The 23,029-nt window shown below is 34.5% G+C and overlaps 1 protein-coding gene and 1 non-coding gene across 5 annotated transcripts in view; one reads left to right on the forward strand and one right to left on the reverse strand.

The window, feature by feature from the left end:
* Positions 1 to 23,029, forward strand: part of LOC113928824 (ankyrin repeat and KH domain-containing protein 1) — a 126,518-nt gene that overhangs the window by 92,272 nt on the left and 11,217 nt on the right. For 3 of the 4 annotated variants that reach the window (XM_027604961.1, XM_027604959.2, XM_027604960.1), the window contains 13 exons: positions 1,309 to 2,067; positions 7,704 to 7,849; positions 8,232 to 8,343; positions 8,807 to 8,952; positions 9,464 to 9,606; positions 10,090 to 10,303; positions 12,589 to 12,764; positions 13,014 to 13,176; positions 15,384 to 15,479; positions 15,944 to 16,060; positions 20,390 to 20,564; positions 21,772 to 22,228; positions 22,688 to 22,834. In XM_027604961.1, the coding sequence (XP_027460762.1) occupies positions 1,309 to 2,067; positions 7,704 to 7,849; positions 8,232 to 8,343; positions 8,807 to 8,952; positions 9,464 to 9,606; positions 10,090 to 10,303; positions 12,589 to 12,764; positions 13,014 to 13,176; positions 15,384 to 15,479; positions 15,944 to 16,060; positions 20,390 to 20,564; positions 21,772 to 22,228; positions 22,688 to 22,834 (2,851 nt within the window). The remainder of the gene's footprint in view (positions 1 to 1,308; positions 2,068 to 7,703; positions 7,850 to 8,231; positions 8,344 to 8,806; positions 8,953 to 9,463; positions 9,607 to 10,089; positions 10,304 to 12,588; positions 12,765 to 13,013; positions 13,177 to 15,383; positions 15,480 to 15,943; positions 16,061 to 20,389; positions 20,565 to 21,771; positions 22,229 to 22,687; positions 22,835 to 23,029) is intronic. The other variant, XM_027604962.2, reaches the window with a different exon arrangement.
* On the reverse strand, positions 19,336 to 19,445 carry LOC113930034. The gene has a single exon (XR_003522413.1). It is a non-coding gene; the product is annotated as a U6 spliceosomal RNA (small nuclear RNA).

A 23,029-nucleotide genomic window follows, 5' to 3' on the forward strand; every position in this document is an offset into this window, starting at 1 on the left:
ATTCAGAAGAGTAAACAACTATTTTTTACCCAGATCTTTTTTAAAAGTGGATTTACTGTTGTTTAGTTTATATACCATAAAGTTCCTTCATTTTAAGTGTACAGTGCAGTGAGTTTTAGTAAATTACCTAATTATGTAACAATCACCACCACCTAGTTTTAAACATCTCTATCACTCTGAAAATATCACTCATGCCAGTTTGTAATTCATTCTCAGTACCATAACCCCAGGCAACCACTACTTTCCTTTCTGTCTCTATAGATTTGCCTTTCTCTATAGATTTGATATAAATGGTATTGCACAATATGTTATCTTTTGTGTCTGGCTTCTTTCACTTAGCATAATGTTTTCAGGGTTTGTCCACCTTGTAGAATGTATCGGTAGTTTGTTCCTTTTCATTGTTGAATAGCCCCAGTTCTTCCTAAACAGGAAGAGTAAGCCTTGAGTTTGCCTCAAAGTAGTTATTGTTATATTTCCTTCATTTTATGTCCAGATGGTAGGATTGTTAATAATGATAATTATTTTGTCATGAGGGGAGTACCTTAATTTAAGTGCGATCTAAAATCTTAAAATAACATACATTTACTTCATTTTTAACATACACCATCAATATGAGAAATCTGATTTTCTCCTAGGTAACACTCATTGGTTTTTTTGTAGACTTTTACATGAAGACTTTATTTAAACTCAGAATAATTGTCCTTTGTGATTTAAGTTTAATGTAGTTTTCAGGTAAAGAAATGTTTAAGGCTTATTTAGTGGAAAATTTTAGAAGGGTAGGTCTGGAAAAAACTAATTTCACATCATATTTTAATATAAGACAAAGGTTTTGACCACTTGAAAAACACTTTTCACTATGTTGATTTACAAGTTATAGTTTCCTGTAGTAACCTTTACTTGCACAGTTAATATTGTAAAGAAACAACTGGGATATCTTTAATGATATCCTCAACACTATTTTGACACTATTTTAGATTTGATGTTCTTTAAAAGTCCAGTCCAATAAACAGAATTTTGAGATTCTTTCCTCTTTGATCTCCTTTCTCCCTGCCTCGTCTTAACTTCCAAAATCCTCCTATCCTAAAATTTTGATTTTTAACTTAAAAATTCACATTTTTTGAATTGACAACATCCCAGTGTGTGCTGTTTTGAAGTAGATGAGTACAGTCTTTAATCTACCTCCCACTGGTGTGAATCTTTGAACATTCAAGGGTTTTGGGAGGGAGGTCCGTGTGTGTGTGGGAGGGGGAGCTGATTTTTTTTTTTTTTTTAGCATGGCACTTTTTCAAACATTTTTCATGTGCTTAGGTACATCCAAGCAGAAGTCCAGTTCCCTGCAGGTAGCAGATCAGGACGTACTGCCACCTTTTCACCCATACCAGCCTTTGGAGTGCATAGTAGAGGAGACTGAAGGCAAGCTGAATGAACTGGGACAAAGAATTAGTGCTATTGAAAAAGCACAGCTTAAGTCACTGGAGTTAATTCAAGGTGAACCTCTGAACAAAGATAAGATAGAAGAACTTAAAAAGAACAGAGAAGAGCAAGTCCAGAAGAAGAAGAAAATACTGAAGGAACTACAGAAAGTGGAAAGGCAGTTGCAGATGAAAACACAGCAGCAATTTACCAAAGAATACTTGGAAACCAAAGGTCAGAAAGACACAGTGTCTCTACACCAGCAGTGCTCTCATAGAGGAGTCTTCCCAGAAGGGGAAGGAGATGGTAGTCTCCCAGAGGATCACTTTTCAGAGTTACCTCAGGTTGACACAATCTTATTTAAAGATAATGATGTTGATGATGAGCAGCAGTCTCCACCATCGGCAGAACAAATTGATCTTGTCCCAGTCCAGCCTTTATCATCTCCACAGTGTAACTTTTCCAGTGACTTAGGTTCTAATGGGACAAATTCTCTTGAACTTCAGAAAGTATCAGGTAATCATCAGATTATAGGACAGCCTCAGATTGCTATTACTGGACATGATCAGGGGCTGTTAGTTCAAGAACCAGATGGACTAATGGTTGCAACTCCAGCCCAGACGCTTACCGACACTCTTGATGACCTGATAGCAGGTGGGTTAAGAAATATATCTGTAATAATTTCTCTTTAATCTGTGTGCTCAACTTCTTTACACGAGCCTCCAAAAACACCAACTTGGTATTTTCCATTTTAGAACTATCTTTGTAAAATTACGTATTCCTTGAGGTGTTTTGGAAGTGAATTTAACTAAGCTGTACAGCACTAACACATAAAAGTGTGTTTTCCCCTTTTCTTTTTTGTTATTTGCAAAGGCAAAAAATAAAGTTGCCATGAGCTTTTATTTGAGAACTTTGGTATCAAAACCATCCTGTGGGGAGCCTGGGTTGCCCAGTTGGTTGAGCATGCAGCTGTTGCTTTGCAGGTCATGAGTTGGAGCCCCACACTGGGTGTAGAGATTACTTTAAAAAAAAAAACAACAACAAAGCAAAACATCAGCCTGTGTTGTATCTTGGGTAGGAGAGCTAAAAGTAGAATTTCTTTGTAGGCTTTAGAGATACTCACATAAGATTATACATTAAATTTTCCTGCTAGTGATTTTCATGTCTGAAAATCATAATTCTAAATTACATTGCTTTCTCTTTATTTATAATTTTATTAGATCAATTTAAATACTTTTAATTAAAAGGGATGTTCAGAGAAAACTATAAGCATTCCATGTTCTTGTATTTGTGGTTAGAAGATTCAAATTACATTGAAATTATTATCAACTGGATGATGATTTGGAGATTGGAATTTTTATATTAACTATCTTGATGAAAGCACACAGACACAACACACATACACACAGGAAAAGAAAAAAAGAAAGGCCTGATAACCTTAAAGTGTATGTTTCTGTTTATTGTTGTGTGGAAAATTACAACTAGATATGAAATGAGGTGCACAAGTTTACTTTCCCTTTCATTGTCCTTGCAGCAGTGGGAAAACAGTGCAATTAATCATTTACCTTCCTAAAGATGGCTGGTGAATGTATCACCTCCATGAGAGCCCAGTTCAGAAATGCAGCCAGAATGGCTGTTGACAGTGGATGAAGACCAAGAACTAAGATGTAGCTGGAGTGATATTCAAAGGCAGGCCAGTCCTCTGTCTCTTGATTGCAACATTTTTTTCCTTACTGTTGTCTGTTTCCTCTTGTCATATTCTCCTCCCCTCTTCCCATCCCAATTATACTATCCCAGTTTCCTTTCTTCTTTTGTGAGCTTTTAGCCTTCCTAATCTTTACTGAATCTTTAAAAATGTGGAATAAGCTTACTTAAATCAGGAATTTTATTGGGCATTTATATGACTTGCATTGGTTATAGAATTATGATACTGCCTATAAGCCTCCTCTGATACGTAATAAGTATCATTGTGCAGAGGAGAATACTTAGTTCCCCATAAAGAAAATAAAAATGCTGGGAATTGTTTTAAAGGAGTTAGATTCTTTATTCTTTAATTTGGGTTTTTATATCTTCAGCCCACAGCCATTTAACTCAAATTAACTTTGTGTTGTTGGTATTGAGAGTTGTTATAAATTATGAATAAACCCTTAGAGTTCACTTATAGTTCTAATTTCTAATCTGGGTAAAAGCAGATATTTGAGCGTCAAGTACAATTATGAATAATAACGAAACCGATAATATGGGAATAACATTTTTAAGATTTAGGATTACATAAATAGCATTATAATGTTCCTAATTGAATACTCAGTTTGCAGTTCTGAAACCCACATTACTGTTCAATCTAGTGTTGTTGTAACTTAGAACTTGTCTTTTTTTTTTTTTTTTTTTTTGATAATGTAGAAACCGCTCTAAAAGGAACTTGTAGATATTAACTTTATGGTAGTATTTATGGATGGTTCTTGTAGGGGAGGCAAGATTTATTTTATCGAACTATTTGTTACATTGAAATGGTCTTTTATAAAGTTCAAAAAATTTGTTTAGAAACATCGTTTAATTATGTATAGTGTTAATAAAGTAAGAAAGTTTAGTTTCTGTAGACATTAATGTCTAATGATAGGTGGCCTATCATTTTGTATAATATTCTTTTATTAACAAACTTTAACATATAAATCAGCCAGTAACTAAAAAAATTATGTTCACATAAAAAATTTCCATTTTTATGGTTACCTGTTTTAAAATATATAGCAATAATTAGATTTTCTTTGTTCAAGATGATGAACTATCTCACTTAAAGTTAAAAACTGTTATTTTATTAAGACCAAGTTTCTCTTAATTTTCTTTATCAGAGGTGAAAGAAATTAGACAAGGCTGGAGTAGGTGAATGCCTAATTCTATAATTGCCTGAATACCTAATTCTATAATTGCCTGATGTATTAATATATCAGTATGATTATAGATTATACCAAAGATGTAATTAATTTCACCCAAATTTAGTTCTCATCCCTTGTATTTAATAAAGAAGAAAATACTGTATATCTTACAGTTTTAGAGAATATTCATATATAATAGCAATAAATTTCACTTTAAATATAGGAGTATTTCTTATTTATTGCTGTTATGTCAAAATATTTTCATGTAACTGAGTTAGTTAGATAAATAATTTATTAATATCATGACTGGATTAGCTGACTTAGTATTTTAGTATATAGTCTTATATGTGTCATACTTGATATAGTCCCAGACAGAATGTATGTAAACCCTTGATTGGGAGCATGGTTCTTGAGGTCCTTTTCTTGTGAAAGTAAGTGCTGGGCTTTTAGAAGGTATCATAATAACACGTGATTCTCAGTTCAAATGTCTAGAACTAAGATTTGGAAATCTAAAAAAATACAAAATAGCTTTGACCATTGAGCAGTTCCAGAAACATCTAGTAAAAATTTTATTATTAATATATAAAGATTGATTAAAAATCAACTCAATATCAATTTATTCACGTTTATCGATCACTTACCATGTACTAAGCTCTGTGCTTAATGCTTTATATACATTATCTCATGGGCTATTTATTATAATCTTATAAAATAGGTCCTTTTCCCATCTCAATTTTTCTGTTGAAAAACTGAGGCTTATGGAAGTTGTTACCAGTAAGTGTCAAGACTCAAACTCAGTTCAGCCATGTTTAAGAACCTTAAGTGTAATATGCATGCATCTGATTCATGTTTAAGTTCTGAATTTATCTTAAAGACATTTGTTATTTCCTTAGACTGTTAAAAAAATTAACAATTTCCCTTATTGTTTTTATATTAAGATTTGGTATTTATGTAAGGTTTAATATAATTTTGTGGCTAGCACATTGTTACGATTGTTGGCACCTTAATAGATTTTCTTAAAACAAATTCCAATTCAAAAGTATCTTGCTTTAAGTAATCCTGTAGTAGTCAATGTAAGCTTAAGAATAAAAAGGTAGTTAGGAAACCCTCTTATTTTTGAAGGAATTTGCAATAAAATATCTTTTTAAATAATTTCTTCTAACAGATGTTAATGTTTTAGTTATGGATTTTTTATTTGTATTTATTTAATAAAGTTATTATATAAAACAGATTATGGTGATTTAATTTCCTAAAATCTCACAGCATACTTTATGTACACCTAGTATCTGAGATTTTTATATGGTAAGGTTTATTATTATCTTCCATATTGCCTACAAAACCATCTTAAATTTCATAAAGAATTAAGTAGAATATTGCAGTTAATTCTTCTATCACCCCATTTTAGGGTAGTGCATAAATTTAATTTGAATTATATAGTGACTTCTGGTGGTGATCTGTCAGTCATTTTCAGAGACATTTCATTCAGAGGTAGGAAACATTTTAGGATTTATGAAAATGTAATAGTCCTGGTATAATTTTATATTAATAAAACCTATATTCCACATGTACCTTTTAAATCTTGCTACTTTCTAGTCTTTATTACTTTTTGTGTGTAATTAATGCTATTAAAGTCACTTTTGTGGAACGTTTCTGATTGTCATTATTACAAGGAGGAAAAAAATGTTTCTAGGATAATGTACAAAAATGTGCAATAGTTGATGTAACAACACATTTTTGGTAATAGAACTGTTAAATGCACAAATATTTTTTAAAAGCCATCTCTGTAAAGAAGTCTTTTATAGTGTTACATCTGGCAGAGTACTCTAATCAACTTGAAAAAATTTTAAGTATCTGTTTTTCATAATAACAAAAAGATAACGTGGATAAACAACATTAATAATGATAAAAGTAGTTCTTTAGTAAGGTATTTGTTAGTCATTATGAGACCACTGTTAAAATCTTACTATTACAGAGGAGCTACATATCGGTCTTTAGTGTCTTTGTTTTCTAGAGCTGTTTTCCAAATATACCATCTCTTTTGAGGAGGTATAACAAAATACTGTCTGCTTTTAATTCACTGAATGACAAAGATTTTTAAAGCTTTGTTTCCATTTTGTGCATGTTCTTATAGGTGAAACAAATATATAAAATAATAATTCCTATTTGTAACCATGATAGAAGCTACAGAAGTTTATATAGCCAAGATGATTTTATATATATTGGTGGGGAGGAAGATGGGACAATTCACGTAGAAACATCTGAACATATTAAAATTTGTGAAGTTATTTAAAGAAATAGTGTACTAAACTTAGTTGTTTATACTTATGAACAGTATCCTTGATTGAGATCCAGTCATATCCAAATTCTAGAGACTAAACATTCTCCAACCCTTGAAATGCTTACATTTTCCTTTGAGACCTGTGTGTTTTTTATTTACTTTTAGTCTAGATGAGAGGTATTGCCATCACTGAAGCTTTGTCTTTTTTATATTATTAATGATTATAGGTTTTTTTATGAGTTTTTTCTTTAGTGAGTAGTAATGTTTTTATTTTTCAACACAGTGAGCAATATTACTGAAAGTCCTATAAAATATCTGATAATTACATTTAATGTAGCACTTCACATGTACCAAACACTGTATTTTAAATGCTTTTTGTACCTTACTTAGCAGACAGCTTATAACATCCCTCTGAGATGGGTCCTATTTCTCCCACTGTGGGGCAAACTCTGGCTCTTATGAAACATAAGAAATACGTAGAGACATAAAGATATAATGTCACTTAACTCAGTTTTCAGACAGCAGTCTTGAACACCAAATTGAGATCCCTTATAAAAGTTCCAATGTTGATTTTAAAAATAGTTTTATTTTCAGAGATTGATTCATTTTAGAAAATTTTAAAAATAAATATTGAATTTTAAAAACACACACTCTCTGCTTTTTACGTGAGAAATATTTTAACGTGTTCTCCTCCCCCCTCTTTTGTGCATTGTCCTCAGGATATTTTTATCTAATTACTTTTTACAGACTAAGATATAAAATTTTTTATTGTAAACTGTTTTTTCCCTATTGACAACATAAAAGGCTATCATTTGTTGTGTATGCATTGAATATTAAGCACCATGCTACTAAGTATTTCACCTGCATTATCTCAAGTGGTGTTTCCAATAATCTTTCTAGGCAGGTACTGTTATCCCCATTTTACACATGAGGAAAATTGAGGCCCTAAGAGGTTAAATTACTTCTCTGAGATCAGAAAGTGGTGGAGCTGGGATTCAAACACAGGTCCATCTGATTCCAAAGCTTGTGATTTAACTACTACATTATATTCCTGCTATAAAATTTTGTTTTCTGTGTTTTTCTGTATATAAGTGACTTTACTCTTTTAAGTAGAATTCAACAATATGAATATTGTTTTTCAGCTGTGAGTAGCAGAGTGCCCAGTGGTTCAAACAGTTCCTCTCAGACCACAGAATGTCTTACACCTGAACCGTGTTCACAGTCTCCAAGCAATGTGGCTTCTCAGTCTATGCCCCCTGTGTACCCTTCAGTTGACATTGATGCACATGTGAGTAGATTGCTTGCTGGCCTGCTTGCTTTATTTATTTATTTAAAAGATTTTACTTATTTATTTTAGAGAGCAATAGAGTGCATGAGTGGGGGGAGGGGCAGAGGGAGAGAGAATCTCAGCAGATTCCACACTGAGCATGGAGCCCAGTGTAGGGCTCGATCTCATGACCCTGATATCATGACCTGAGTGGAAATCGAGTCAGACGCTTAACCGACTGAGCCACCCAGGCACCCCTAGATTGCTTGGTTTATTTTGCAAATTCTCATTTTCTTTGTTTGGAAAAGAAAATTGTCATTGTACAGTCATTGTGTAAATAAGTATTATTTGCTCTTCAAATGATAACCCCGTTGTAAACAAAACCTTTTTTTTTTCCCTCTAGACTGAGAGCAATCATGACACAGCATTAACATTAGCTTGTGCAGGTGGTCACGAAGAACTTGTGTCTGTACTCATTGCGCGAGATGCTAAAATTGAGCACAGAGACAAAAAAGGTAAAGAATGTCAGTGAGAAGTAAAGCCTGAGAGTAGTTACATCAGAAAACAGTTTTTTCTTATGTTTTTTTTTTTTAGGAAACAGTTATGTTTTTTGATTATCGGTGAGTAGTTCCTAGACTATCTCAGTGAAAAGATGGATAAACATATTTCAGTTAGGAATATTCAGTGAAGTATAGCAAGTTGTCCTTGCCTTTCTCCTTAATCCAAAAGTAGAGCATACAGAGGTATCAGAGTTCATTATGAGTATAAACTTTACTAGTTTTGTGTGACTTAGCATTTCCTTTTTATCATGTATTTTTGGGTTTTTGTCACTAATAAATTAGTGATTAGAGCAGTTTTATGTTAAATGGTTATAAGTATCTGCCCTAAAGATCTTCATCTATCGAAATAATAGAGAATTAAAAACAATGGCTCAATAAGTAAAAAAACACAAATTGAGATTTTTATTTTCTGCTTTAGGTTTCACACCACTGATCCTGGCAGCAACAGCAGGGCATGTTGGAGTTGTTGAAATCCTTTTGGATAAAGGTGGAGATATAGAAGCACAATCTGAACGCACTAAGGATACTCCACTTTCATTAGCATGTTCTGGTGGACGTCAGGAGGTGTGTTAATGTTAATTTTCATTTTATAAACATTATGCTCATACTTTAAATATGCATATGCTTAATAATTTAGCTACATGAATAAAACTTGCGTGTGTTGTGACATGTTCCATACACTAAATTTAATGGGAGTAGTGAATCACCTTTTATGGAATCTGTTTCTTGCCCTTTAGGCAAAAAAATAATTCTGTTTATCCTTACATTTATTGAGGCTGAATGAACCACAGTCCTAATACATGTGAAATGTTAATTCATCACTCAACAATTGATGAGTAGAATGAGTAACATCTTGTTATTTCAGTATAATTGGGATTTCAAAGCTCCAAATTCCTTGATATGAAATTGAATCTATTTCTCTAGTGCTAATATTTGAATATTTAGGGCATAATTAAAATGTCAGATATTCAGACAATGAAAGTATAGGTTCCATTTCTTTGTGCTTCCTTCATTCAACTTATAAGTTGAACCCCAAGTTTAAACCGGATTTCTCTGTTTATATTTTCCTTTGTAGGTGGTAGACTTGCTGCTGGCTCGAGGTGCAAATAAAGAACATAGGAATGTGTCTGATTATACACCATTGAGTCTAGCTGCATCTGGAGGATATGTTAATATCATTAAGATTCTGCTTAATGCTGGGGCAGAGATTAATTCAAGGTATCTATCTTCATTTTATTACTCATGATTAGTAAATTACTACCTTGGGGTTAAGGGTCTTCCTCTAAATATTTGTACAGATACCATTATTAATTAAGGTAGTACTAAAGTCAACTATACTTTAACTAAAAATTAAAAATTTTTTTAGAGATAGTACTAAAGTTACAACACCAACAATTATTCCTATAATATACTTATAGGTAATCACAGCTTATTTCAGTTAACATTGCTGTTTTTAAAGATGTCTCATTTCAGAAAGTACTTCGTTATGTATGGTTGGAAATTTATAACCTCTAAATAGGGGTTTTAAATTGTGAGATTTTCCTATTCCTAGTTAGTAGACTACACAAGTAAAATTTATTCATTGGTGTTAGAAACCTTTCTTTTTACTGAATCATTTTCATCTTTTATATTCTCTATGCTTTTTAAAAAAACAATAGGCAACATATTATCTTAATTTTCTAAGCACATTTCTCCCCTTAGGACTGGGAGTAAACTAGGTATTTCTCCCCTGATGTTGGCTGCCATGAATGGACACGTTCCTGCAGTGAAACTGCTGCTTGATATGGGTTCAGACATTAATGCCCAAATAGAGACCAATCGGAACACGGCTCTCACTTTGGCATGTTTCCAAGGCCGAGCAGAAGTTGTGAGTTTGCTTCTGGACCGAAAAGCCAATGTTGAACATAGGGCAAAGGTAAGGATTTTATAACTTTTCAACTACTTAGGGTGTATTTCTAGTGTAAAGAGCATAGCATTTCGGGATACCTGGCTGGCTCAGTTGGTAAAGCATCCAGCTCTTAATCTTGGGGTCATGAGTTTAAGCCCCACATCAGGGGTAGAGTTTAAGATGTTTGTAAAAGGGCACCTGGCTGGCTCAATCAATAGAGTGTGTGTCTCTTGATTTCAGAGCTGTGAGTTTGAGCCCCATGTTTGATGTAGAGATTACTTAAACTCTTAAAAGGGATGCCTGGGTGGCTCAGTCAGTTGGACATCTGCCTTCTGCTCGAGTCATGATCCCAGGGTCCTGGGATCAAGTTCCGCGTTGGGCTCCTTGCTTGGTGAGGAGCCTGCTTCTCCCTCTGCCTACCACTCCCCCTGCTTGTGCTCTATCAAATAAATAAATAAATAATATCTTAAAAAAAAAATAGCATGGCATTTCAATTCAAATTGAATATGCTGTTTTAAATTGTCTTAAGTTAAAAATAACATCCCAAGGCAAGGTCCGTGATGTACAGTGGCCAATGACACACTGTCGTCATTCATGACTTTTATTAAGAACAATGAAGAAAGTAGAATCTGTACATTTTCCAATTTCAACCTTGGATAGCTCTCTGTTAATCCTCCAGTTTGCAATCTTTGAATATAATATCTTTGTAGTAAGATTATTTTGTAGAGGTTTTTTGTTTGTTTGTTTGTTTTTAAGTAAACTCTTATGCCCAACATGGAGCTTGAACTCACAACCCTGAGATCAAGAGTCACATGTTCTACCGACTAAGCCAGGTGTCCTGTAGGTTCCTTTAATGTAGATTTTTAAGGAACTCCTTCAATGAAGCATGTGCTTTACCTTGGTAAAAAACCCAATCAGAAAATTACCACATAGATCATAAAATTAAGATAGCTAAAATCTAGGGGCACCTGAGTGGCTCAGTCGTTAAGCATCTGCCTTTGGCTCAGGTAATGATCCCAGAGTCCTGGGATCGAGCCCCGCATCAGGCTCCCTGCTCGGCAGGAAGCCTGCTTCTCCCTCTCCCACTCCCCCTGCTTGTGTTCCCACTCTCGCTGTGTCTCTCTCTGTCAAATAAATAAAATCTTTAAAAAAAAAAAAAAAAAAGATAGCTAAAATCTGATCTGATCATAACAGATTCTGACACATTCATGACTTGCCTTTAGAAAGGAGTTAGTATATCAGTGTTTTGAATTTCTGTGCTTAGAACTGTTAGGTACTTATAACCCTAGAAAAACGTAGCTTATATAGATTTCTTTATAGTCAGACAGTGGCAATTCTGATAGCCATTTCAAATTTTAAATATTTGAATGAAAGTCTCATTTTCTCCTCGAACTGCTTTAGTAAAATTTAATGCAACATTTACATTTTTGTAATCTATGAAATTAGGAAGTATAGATTTCCTCAGATTTTTCATAGCACAAAGAAAAATGAATCTTTCCTGCTATTCAGTTTATTTTTTTGTATTACACGTATTCAGTGTGGCCCACTTACCTATTAGAAGTCCTATAGAACTCTGTATTACTTTGGAAATGATACCAGTAGGAAATGTCTCTTGGCAAAAGTTTTAGAGGTTAATGAGCAAAAGACACATACGCATAAAATTTATGAAGTGATATTTTAATCCATTTTTCCCAAGTTTGAATAGGATTGAAGGAATTTATCCTGAGTTATTTAGCAAACTACATTCTCAGATAAATATTTTAAACAAAGTTTTCCCATTTAACAATGTGCTTTATTTAATTTTCTTTTTACTTGTTTTTCATATCTGTGCATCATTGTGCAGACAAGTTGTCTCGTGTGTAAATTTATAATAGTATAGAAGTTATGAAATTTTTTTAAAGATTTTATTTATTTATTTGTCAGAGAGACAGAGAGAGAGCACAAGCAGGGGGAGTGGGAGAGGGAGAAGCAGGCTTCCTGTGGAGTAGGGAGCCTGATGCAGGGCTCCATCCCAGGACCCTGGGATCATGACCTGAGCCGAAGGCAGACGCTTAACGACTGAGCCATGCAGGTGCCCCTGAAATTTTTTTTTTTATATGAGGTGGTATGTTATGATAAATGAATTCATTCTAGAATGCATGTCTAATTCAATCTTAACAGTTTTTGGTTCTTGTTTTGTAAAATTGAAGATTGAATATTGCTTAGCTCTTTTATGACAGAAAATCAGAAATAGAATCCACTTATAAGTAAACTATCTTAGTCTGTTAACAAAATTTTATTAATTTACTTGCATAAATTTTTGGTTTAAACAGACTGGTCTGACCCCTTTGATGGAAGCTGCTTCTGGAGGATATGCAGAAGTTGGAAGAGTTCTCCTTGATAAAGGAGCAGATGTCAATGCCCCCCCTGTGCCTTCCTCAAGAGATACTGCTTTAACAATAGCAGCTGACAAAGGTCACTACAAATTTTGTGAGCTCCTGATTAATAGGTGGGTAAATTTTATATTTTTATAAAAAATACAAAAAATTATATAGAAGTTCTTGTGATCCTTTTCACTTTTCAGCGCCTTTACAGTTAATCAAATTGTTTTACTTTATTGACATTTTAAAGAACAGATTATTTAAAAAATGAACGTACTATTTGCATGCTATCTTATAAAAGATAAAAGACAAATAGAGGAAATAGAAAGCCCTTTCTTGTAGGAAACAAACTATATTAACATTCTTTGATCTTATAGGGGAGCCCATATTGATGTTCGAAACAAGAAGGGAAACACACCACTTTGGTTGGCATCCAATGGTGGTCATTTTGATGTGGTACAGTTGCTAGTGCAAGCAGGTGCTGATGTGGATGCAGCAGATAACCGGAAAATCACACCTCTTATGTCAGCATTTCGCAAGGTAATTTGATGTGGAGGGAAAAAGGTAAAATGTAATCATTTTTAACTAATTCTGAGTTGAAACCGTGTGAGAAAAATGAATTGTTCTTGGAGAATAGACTGAATTTCCGTACATAAATCACTGCTATCTTTCCACTCTCTTTGGGGCCAAATTTAAGAGCTACATGGTAGTTCACTTGTAAGCAACTTGGTAGTTAAATCACTTGTGTCTTGGAGCACCTGGGTGGCTCGGTGGTTTGAGCCTTCAGCTTGGGTCATGGTTCCAGGGTCCTGGGATCGAGCCCTGTGTCGGGCTCTCTACTCAGTAGGGAGCCTGCTTCTCCCTCTCCCACGCCCCCTGCTTGTGTTCCCTCTCTCGCTGTCTCTCTGTCAAATAAATAAATGTAATCTTTAAAAAAAAAAAAGATAATCACTCATGTCTTGACTAGTTTTGTTATGTTGTACATAAAACACGAGATTTAAGTATGCAGATGATGTCTTCTCTACCTAAGAAGGAACAAAAAAGAGTGGACTGTTTCTTAAATCTCACTATACTACTTGGTTGTCTGCTGTTATTTTTAAAAGCCCTCCCATTATAATTATGATAAACTATAAACTACTTAACATGGCTTACAAAGCCCTGCATGATATGGCTCATGCCAGCCTCCCCAAAGCAGTCATTTATGCTATCCTTCATCTTTGCTCACTGCACTTCAGCTGCTGGTCTAGAATGCACTAAATTTTTTTTAAATTTTTTTTATTAACATAATGTTTGTTTCAGGGGTACAGATCTGTGATTCATGAGTCTTACACAATACACTGCGCTCACCATAGTACTTACCCTAGAGTGCACTAAATTTTTATCTGCTGGCGGACCTTTGCTCACTGGTTTTCTCTCCCTTGCTCTTCAGTGGCTCATTTCTGCTCATCCTTTAGCTCCCATTTTAAATGTCACTTCTTAGAGAGTCCTTCCCTAATATCCATCTGAAAAAGGTCCTCTTGTTCTTTTTTATAGCACCCTATTATTTTCCTTATCCCAATTTGTAGTTATACATTCAAACATGTGTTTACTTTTTTAACGCTTATCTTCCCAAGTAGACTGGAAGATCCAGGAAGACCAAGCTTCATGACTATCATTGTTTATACACATTGTTTAGCATGGTGCCTGACACATACTAGGTAGTCACTAAATAGTTACTGAAAGAGAACAGTATAAGTTTTGTATCTTAACAAAAGAACTTAAAATATTTTCTAGACTTAATTCTTTTTTTAATTTTTCCTTTCCTTTTAATTGAGGGATCATTTATATATAGTGAAATATACAAACCTAAGGTGCATAGTTTAATGAGTTTTGATAAATGCATAATTACCTATGTAACCCACACTCCATAAATATATAAAATGCTTCTGTAATCCTAGAAAGTTCCATTATGCCCATTCTCAATTCCCTGCCCTGGAGGCAATGACTTTTCTGAATTTTGTCACCATCAGACTAATTCTTTTTTTTTTTTTAAAGATTTTATTTATTTGACGGAGACAGACACAGCGAGAGAGGGAACACAAGTAGGGGGAGCAGGAGAGGGAGAAGCAGGCTTCCCGCTGAGCAGGGAGCCCGATGCGGGGCTCGATCCCAGGATCATGGGATCATGACCTGAGCCGAGGGCAGACGCTTAACGACTGAGCCACCCAGGCGCCCCACCATCAGACTAATTCTTGAAGGTGTTTTGGAACCTGGTAGGAGGAAAACTATGCAAGTTTGGTTATGTTAAAATAGATGGTACTTAGAATTAATTACATCATTCGCCTGTGATCATAGCATTTAGAAAGCGTTTTACCTAAGATTCAAGTCATGAGACTTATATAAATGTGAGCCTCTACCTTGTTTAGTAAGATGGACCTAAAATAATGCTTTGAAATCTAGAACATCTCTCTGTTTTAGTACCAATTTCCCTTTTATATAAAGGTTCATTTCACACCACCAATTTTTATTAATAAATTTACTCTAGGAAATACTTGTTTTCTACAAAAGTTTTTCTGTTTTCAGTGGGGAAATGCTAGATTAAATTTAGGAGAAATACATGAGCATGTTGTTTTTATTTTCATAATTTTAGTTTTCAGTTTAGTAAACTATCTGGAAGTAGTACCATACCTTTTACTCTTAAGTTGTTAAGCATATGGGCAAATTGTCAAGGAGTTCTTTTGTGCATTTTTTGTTGTACTTCTTTACAGGGTCATGTAAAAGTTGTTCAGTATTTGGTGAAGGAAGTCAATCAGTTCCCTTCTGATATAGAATGCATGAGATACATAGCAACAATTACAGATAAGGTAGGTTTAATATACTGTTGAAGCACATTTTTGTTCTTTGTGGAATTGTATGCCAAAGGGTGCAGTTAGCAACCTTCCTTTTGTCTTCTATGAAACTGATCACCTAATCTATCTCTGCTTTAGTTTCTCCATGGAGAATGGATATAATAATTTTGATAAATTATTTTGAGATTTCCTTCCTGTTGTGGGCTATAATCACAGTGAGTGTGGCTAAAGGTTATTGCTAGACTATTAGCCTGATTACAAAGTTTTCTAAGAACACAAACTTTTTAGGAAATAGTACCCTTTTTTGATGAAAGATTAATATATGACTAGATTCAAAGGATAGCTTATATTTGGCTTAGTAAATTTTCATTTGTTTGGGCTTTAAGTCCTGCACTTCACTGTGCTCATCAGTTCAAGTTTTTTTTGCCCTGTTGATGTAATGTGTTCCTATATTCATATAATTCCATTTTCCACTATAGGAACTCTTAAAAAAATGTCACCAATGTGTTGAGACAATTGTGAAGGCTAAAGACCAGCAGGCTGCAGAAGCAAATAAGAATGCAAGTATTCTTTTGAAGGAACTTGATCTGGAAAAGGTGAGTAAGAAAAATAATTTTTCTTTTTAGAAATTATTGAAAATTGGGCACCTGGCTGACCCAGTTGGAAAAGCATGTGACTCTTGATCTCATGGTGGTGAGTTTGAGCCCCACACTGGTTGTAGTAGAGATTACTTACTTATAAATAAATTTAAAACTTTTTAAAAAGAATTTCTGGAAATTTGCTGGAATAAATTTACCATCCTTATGACCAATAACCATAACAAAATCTCTTTCAAAGGAAATGATTAATAGTCAAATCACCATCAACTGTTTGATTGTGACCTCTTGTTCTTAAAAAATATTTTGAATCATATAAGTAAGAGACTAGTTTTCAAGCAGATCATAGTTTACCAGATGACATTACTACCTACGTGGGTTTTTTTTTAAGGTTTTCTATTTGTTTATTTGAGAGAGGGAGAGAGAATGAGCAGCGGGGAGGGGGAGATAGAGAGGGAGAAGCAGACTCCCTGCTGAGCAGGGAGCCCTACAGGGGGCTTCGTCCCAGAACCCCAAGATCATGACCTGAGCCGAAGGCAGATGCTTAACCAACTGAGCCACCCAGGCGCCCCTACTTAAGTGGTTTTAACATTGGTTTGAGAAAAAATTTAGTAAAATATTGGAAATCTTTTGGTAATTATAAGGTGTGTGCTATTAGTGGTTTATTAGATCCTCACTTAAAGAGTGTTTAATATCCTAGGTTGTGTGGTATAATGGAAAAGGTTAAAAAAACAAGACTGCTTTTCTGAGGGTCATTCCGCTTACCTGTAAAATGAGGGTGTTGCTGTTCAATCCACAAGTCGTATTAAAAGAACAAACACTATGATCAAGTAGAATTCTTTTAGGAATGCAAGAGATATAACATGAAGGTATTTTGTTGATAATTAAAAGAAAAATATATGATTATTTTGAGAGATACTAAAATCTTGAAACCATTTCTTAGTTTAAAAAAAAGAAAAAAAAAACATGGGGTGCCTGGTGGCTCAGTCGGTTAAGTGTCCGACTCTTGACTTTGGCTTGGGTCCTGATCTCAGGGTTGTGAGATCAAGCCCTGCATCAAACTTCATACTGGGCATGGAGTCTACTTGAGATTCTCTTTCTCCCTCTCCCTCTGCCCTTCCCTGCCCCCCTCTCTCTAAAAACAAACAAAAAACCCAAAAAACATATAAGCTAAGAACAGAAGAAAAGGTTGCTTACAAATCAATGAGAAAAATGTAACTTGCCCAAAATAAAAAATGATCACATGAATGGGCAGTTCACAGAAAAAGAAATACAAATATTCAATTAATTTTTTCTACCACATTGGCAAAGCTTAAAATTTGAAGATTAGGTAATAGCTATTGATGGCAAGGGTGGGGAAAGATTAGCACTCTAGTGAATGATTTTTGATATATGGTGTAAATTACTATAACTATTAACGGAAGTGCTTTCACAAATAAATTAAAAAGGTCGTTACCCTTACTCCCACCATTCATTCTACTTATAGAAATTTAGCCTAAGGTAAATAATTAGACAAATGCTCAAAAGATGTGAACATATAAGGACATTCATTACTAATAGGAGGAAAGTATAAACCTTAAGATTACAGTTAAAATCAGAAGGGAAAAGAAGTTTTATCATATAAAAATAAAGCAGAGTTCATAGATGACTATTAAGGTACCTTTCATGTCTATAATTTTGATTTTTGTGTAACTACCCAGGGATATGGTCAGCAATTCCCTATTTGTTCTTATGCCAACAGAGTGATGAAATTCAGTTTTTAGCTGAATATGCAATCTCTTCTCTCAGTCCTTTCTCATTTACGTAGGGAATTGGCAAACTTTTTCTATAAAATGCCAAACAGTAAATATTTTAGACTTTGCAGGCCATATGATGTCTGTCCTAAGTCCTCAGCTCTGTTGTTATAGCATAAAAGCAGCCATAGGCAATAGCTAAATGAATGAGCATGACTGTGTTCCAATAGAACTTTATTTTTGAACACTGGAATTTGAATTTTATATAATTTTCAAGTGTCATGAAATACTCATTTTATTTTTTTCAACCATTTAAAATGTCAAAGCTAGTCTTAGCTTTCAGGCCATATAAACACAGCTGGTAGACTGGATTTGGCATTCAGGCCATAGTTTGCCAACCTCTGATTTGGATAAATAAAAGTTTCAAAGAATAATCAATTTATGCCTCAAAATGGTAAATTATAATTTTGAGGAAAATGCTTTACTTAATTACCATAGAAGGATAAATAACTTGATGTGTTTTCTACTTGTTACAAACTTTCATGATGCTAGCAACTTATTACTATGTTCCCCTTTCTGAAAAAAATGACATTTTCTAGTACTAGCCACAGCAAAACCTAAAAGTGATCAGAATTATGTATGTGGCTTTAAAAAATTCTATAAAGTAGGAAAATAATTTTTATAATAGCCTCTGGTCAATATGTTTATAGTGAAATTTTTTAGTAAAACAGATGCTACATAAATGTATTTTTTAACAGTATTACTAAGATTTAATTCACATATCATACAATTCACCCATTTAAAGTCTACAGTTCAGGGGTGACTGGCTGGCTCAGGCAAGTTAAGCCTCTGACTTCGGTTCAGTTCGTGATCTCGGGGTCCTGGGATGGAGCCCTGCGTGGGGCTCCCTGCTCAGCAGGGGGTCTGCTTGTCTCTCTCCTTCTGCCTCTCCCCCTGCTTGTGCTCTCTCTGTCTCTTTCTCAAATAAATGCAATTTTTTTTTAAGATTTTATTTATTTGACAGAGAGATAGAAGAGCACAAGCAGAGGGAATGGCAGAGGGAGAGGGAGAAAATAAATACAATCTTAAAATATATATATTTTTTCAAACAAGCAAATAGATAAAAGTATATAATTCAGTGGCTTTTAGTATTATTCACAGAGTTGTGCATTTATCACCACAGTCAATTTTAGAATATTTTCACAATCCTAAAAAGAAACCCTACACCCTTTAAGTGTCACCCCCTTCAATCCCTCCATCCTAGGTAACCACTAAACTATTTTTTGTCTTTATGGATTTGCCTATTCTGGGCATTTCATATAAATGGAATCATACAATATTTGTTCCTCTGTGACTGGCTTCTTTCACTTGATAATGTTTTCAGGGTTCAACCATGTTGTCACATGTATCAATACTTAATTTCTTTTTATTGCTAAATAATATCCCATTATAAACATACGCTTTATTTATCCATTCATTAGTTGATGGACATTCAGGTTATTTCTGCTTCATAGGTGTACAAGTTTTTCTTTACTTTTTTTTTTTAATATGGAATGCCTTATGAATTTGCATGTTATCCTTGTGCGGGAGCCATGCTAATCTTCTCTTTATTGTTAGAGATTTTTTAGTATATGTGCTGCCAAAGCGAGCACATGGTACAAATTTTTGTATGAATGTGTTTTCATTTCTCTGGGTATACATACACACACACACACACACACACACACACGAAGGGAATTGCTAGATCATAGGGTAATTCTGTGTTTAACCATTTGAGGAATTGTCCGATTGTTTTCCAAAGCAGCTGCACCATTTTACGTTCCTACCAGCAATGTTTGAACTTTTAGTTTTTCCACATCCTCACCAATATTTGCTATTATCTGTCTTTTGATTATAGCTATCTAGTGGGCACAGAGTGGTTATCTTGTGATTTTGATTTGCTTTTCCTTGATGTCTAGTAATTATTGAGCACCTGTCTTCATATGTTTTGGCTATTCATATATGGTCTTTGAGGAAATGCCTCAAGGTCCTTTGTGTATTTTTTAGTTATTTTTTTAGTTATTTGTCTTTTTATTATCGAGTCATGGGACTTTATGTACTCTTTTTTTTTTAAGATTTTTATTTATTCATTTGAGACACAGAGATACAGAGAGAGAGAGAGAGAGCATGAGCAGGGAGAGAGGCAGAGGGAGAGGGAGAAGCAGTCTCCCCGCTGAGCCAGGAGCCCGATGTGGGGCTCGATCCTAGGGCCCTGGGATCATGACCTGAGCTGAAGGCAGACGCTTAACCATCTGAACCACCCAGGCACCCCGGGACTTCATATATTCTTGATACAAATCCCTTACCCAGATGTATGATTTGCAAAAACTCTTTTCCCATTTTACGCATTGTCTTTTTATTTTGTTGATGGTTTTGTTGAAGTACAGAACTTAATTTTGATGTCCGGTTTATCTTTTTTTTTTTTTCTTTTGGTGCTTTTATAAATGTGTTTTGAGACTGACACATGGGAAGCCCCATCTATCATACACAAAAGTATTCATTCTTTATTTTAAATGACTGCATTATTGGTGAAATGATATGCCTACTTAATTTGCAGTCAAGAGAGGAGAGCAGAAAGCAGGCTCTTGCAGCTAAAAGAGAGAAAAGAAAAGAAAAGAGAAAGAAGAAAAAAGAGGAGCAGAAAAGGAAGCAGGAAGAAGATGAGGAAAACAAATCTAAAGAGAATTCAGAACTACCAGAGGATGAAGATGAAGAGGAGAATGATGAAGATGGTAAGAAATGACCCTTCCAAATTAGTGATAAAATTCTGTGTTTATTTAACTTCATTTTGGGTACCTTTTACTCTAATTCTAGTTAGATATTCAGTACTTTAATCTGAAATTGACAATTGGCTTTTATAGTAAATATTTCTGAATATTCACGTTGTAAAGTGATACAGAGAAACAGAAAGGGTAAGGCAAGCATGTAATTTGAAGTTCAGTTGTCATTTAAGTCACCCTGTAAAACATCACGTATGTCCTAAATGTGATGCAGTAAAGAGATTTGCCACCTTCTCTTCAGGGTCTGTCCCACCCTTTCCTCCTCCACTTGGAAACTGGGGAGAGGTCCAGTTCCTCAATAAATTCTGAGCTAAGGTTCGGGCTCAAAGCTATACAGGGCTGGGGTTTATTACTCTCAGATCAGAGCTGTTTTTTGTACATTTTAGCGGTGCTTGTAGTAGACAAGTAATTGTTCTCTATTTGAATTCTAATTCGAAAATACTATCTGAAAATTTCCCTGAATTTATTATTTTTTTAAATTCTTATTTAAATTCCAGTTCATTAACATAGTGTAATATTAGTTTCAGGTGTATAATTTAGTGACAGCACTTCCATACAATACCCAGTGCTCATCACAGGTGCCCTCCTTAATCCCCATCACCCATTTCACCCACCCCCCTGCCCACCTCCCCTCTGGTAACCATCAGTTTGTTCTCTAGAGTTAAGAGTGTTTCTTGGTTTGTCTCTCTCTCTCTCTTTTTTCCCCTTTGCTCATTTGTTTTGTTTCTTCAATTCCACATACAAGTGAAATCGTGTGGTGTTTGTGTTTCTCTGACTGACTTATTTTGCTTAGCATATTACTCTCTAGCTACTAATTCAGAGGGGACCACGCACCCCAAAATTTATATCAGCGTTATCAACAATAGCCAAACTACAAAAATTTCCCTGAATTTAAACTATATTATGATTTTTTGCTTAGTTTGTGAGACTAGCACCTCAGATCTTAAGAATGTTAAGGTGTGAATGTTTTTATACCAAGTTAGACATCAAAATAGCATCTAGTACATTTGTTCTAACAATGAAGATTTCTTTATTTACTAGTGAATACTGGTGAAAGGAAAAAATGACTTAAAGGACTGAATTATTATGTATATCTTGTCATAGTTTGTTTTGAGATTTGTGGCTGTCAATGTGACTTTTATCCTTTTGATAATTTCAGTGGAGCAAGAAGTTCCCATAGAACCTCCTAGTGCAACAACCACCACCACAATTGGAATCTCTGCAACATCTGCAACATTTACAAATGTGTTTGGGAAAAAAAGGGCCAATGTGGTGACAACCCCTAGCACCAATCGGAAAAATAAGAAGAACAAAACAAAGGAGACCCCTCCCACTGCACATTTAATATTACCAGAACAACATATATCCTTAGCACAGCAAAAAGCTGATAAAAATAAAATAAACGGAGAACCCAGAGGTGGTGGTACTGGTGGGAATAGTGACTCGGATAACTTGGACAGCACAGACTGCAACAGTGAGAGTAGCAGTGGTGGTAAAAGCCAAGAGTTAAATTTCACTATGGATGTGAATTCCTCTAGTGATAGGAGATACCCCTCACTGCTACTCCATTCCCAAGAAGAAAAGACAAGTACTGCTACTTCCAAAACTCAAACACGGTAAATTTTTCTGATTTGTTAACTATACATCCACCTTTCCTTTTTCATGACCGGCACAAGAATTTGAGTACGTTTTTTAGCACAAATTGTATTAAACAATTTAGATCTACCACATTATCTGTCTTCAGTATTCAAAACTGAAATTCACTAATGTCCTAATCACATGCACGTTTTGAAGTGAGATTATTGGAAATTTTTATGATTTGATTTTGAAGTTGAAAATACTAGCATATGTTGATTTTATTTTCACTATGTCATTTTTATTTATTATAGTCCAACTTCTGGCTTCTGAGTAGATACTAAAGTAGATGATGAACTCTTTGCCCTGTTTTTCTGCTTTTCTGAACTGATATGCCAAATTTTAAATTAAATATTTCAGCATAACTTTGTCTGTAAATGGTCTCTTGAGTTTCTGTACGAAAATTTGTTTTATTGGACTTGATAATTCTTTCTTCTCAGACTTGAAGGCGAAACGAATTCTAATTCCTTATCAACAAGCTATAAGTCAGTGCCATTGCCATTAAGTTCTCCAAACATAAAGCTGAATCTAACTAGCCCCAAAAGGGGACAGAAAAGAGAAGAAGGGTGGAAAGAAGTTGTACGAAGGTAAGTAGAATTAGTCTTACCTTTTAACTGTCAGTTACCCAGTTAATTAACGAATAATTTGAATGTGGTTATTATTTGTGCCATACTCACTCCAGAGTCAGCTAGAGTAAAATGAAAGTAAAGTAAAATTTTGCAGCACATTTTATATGACACAACAAATGTTGGCTTTACAATAACAGAACGTATTTACAGACA

Source organism: Zalophus californianus, chromosome 5 (assembly GCF_009762305.2).
Source record: "Zalophus californianus isolate mZalCal1 chromosome 5, mZalCal1.pri.v2, whole genome shotgun sequence".
Taxonomy (NCBI): domain Eukaryota; kingdom Metazoa; phylum Chordata; class Mammalia; order Carnivora; family Otariidae; genus Zalophus; species Zalophus californianus.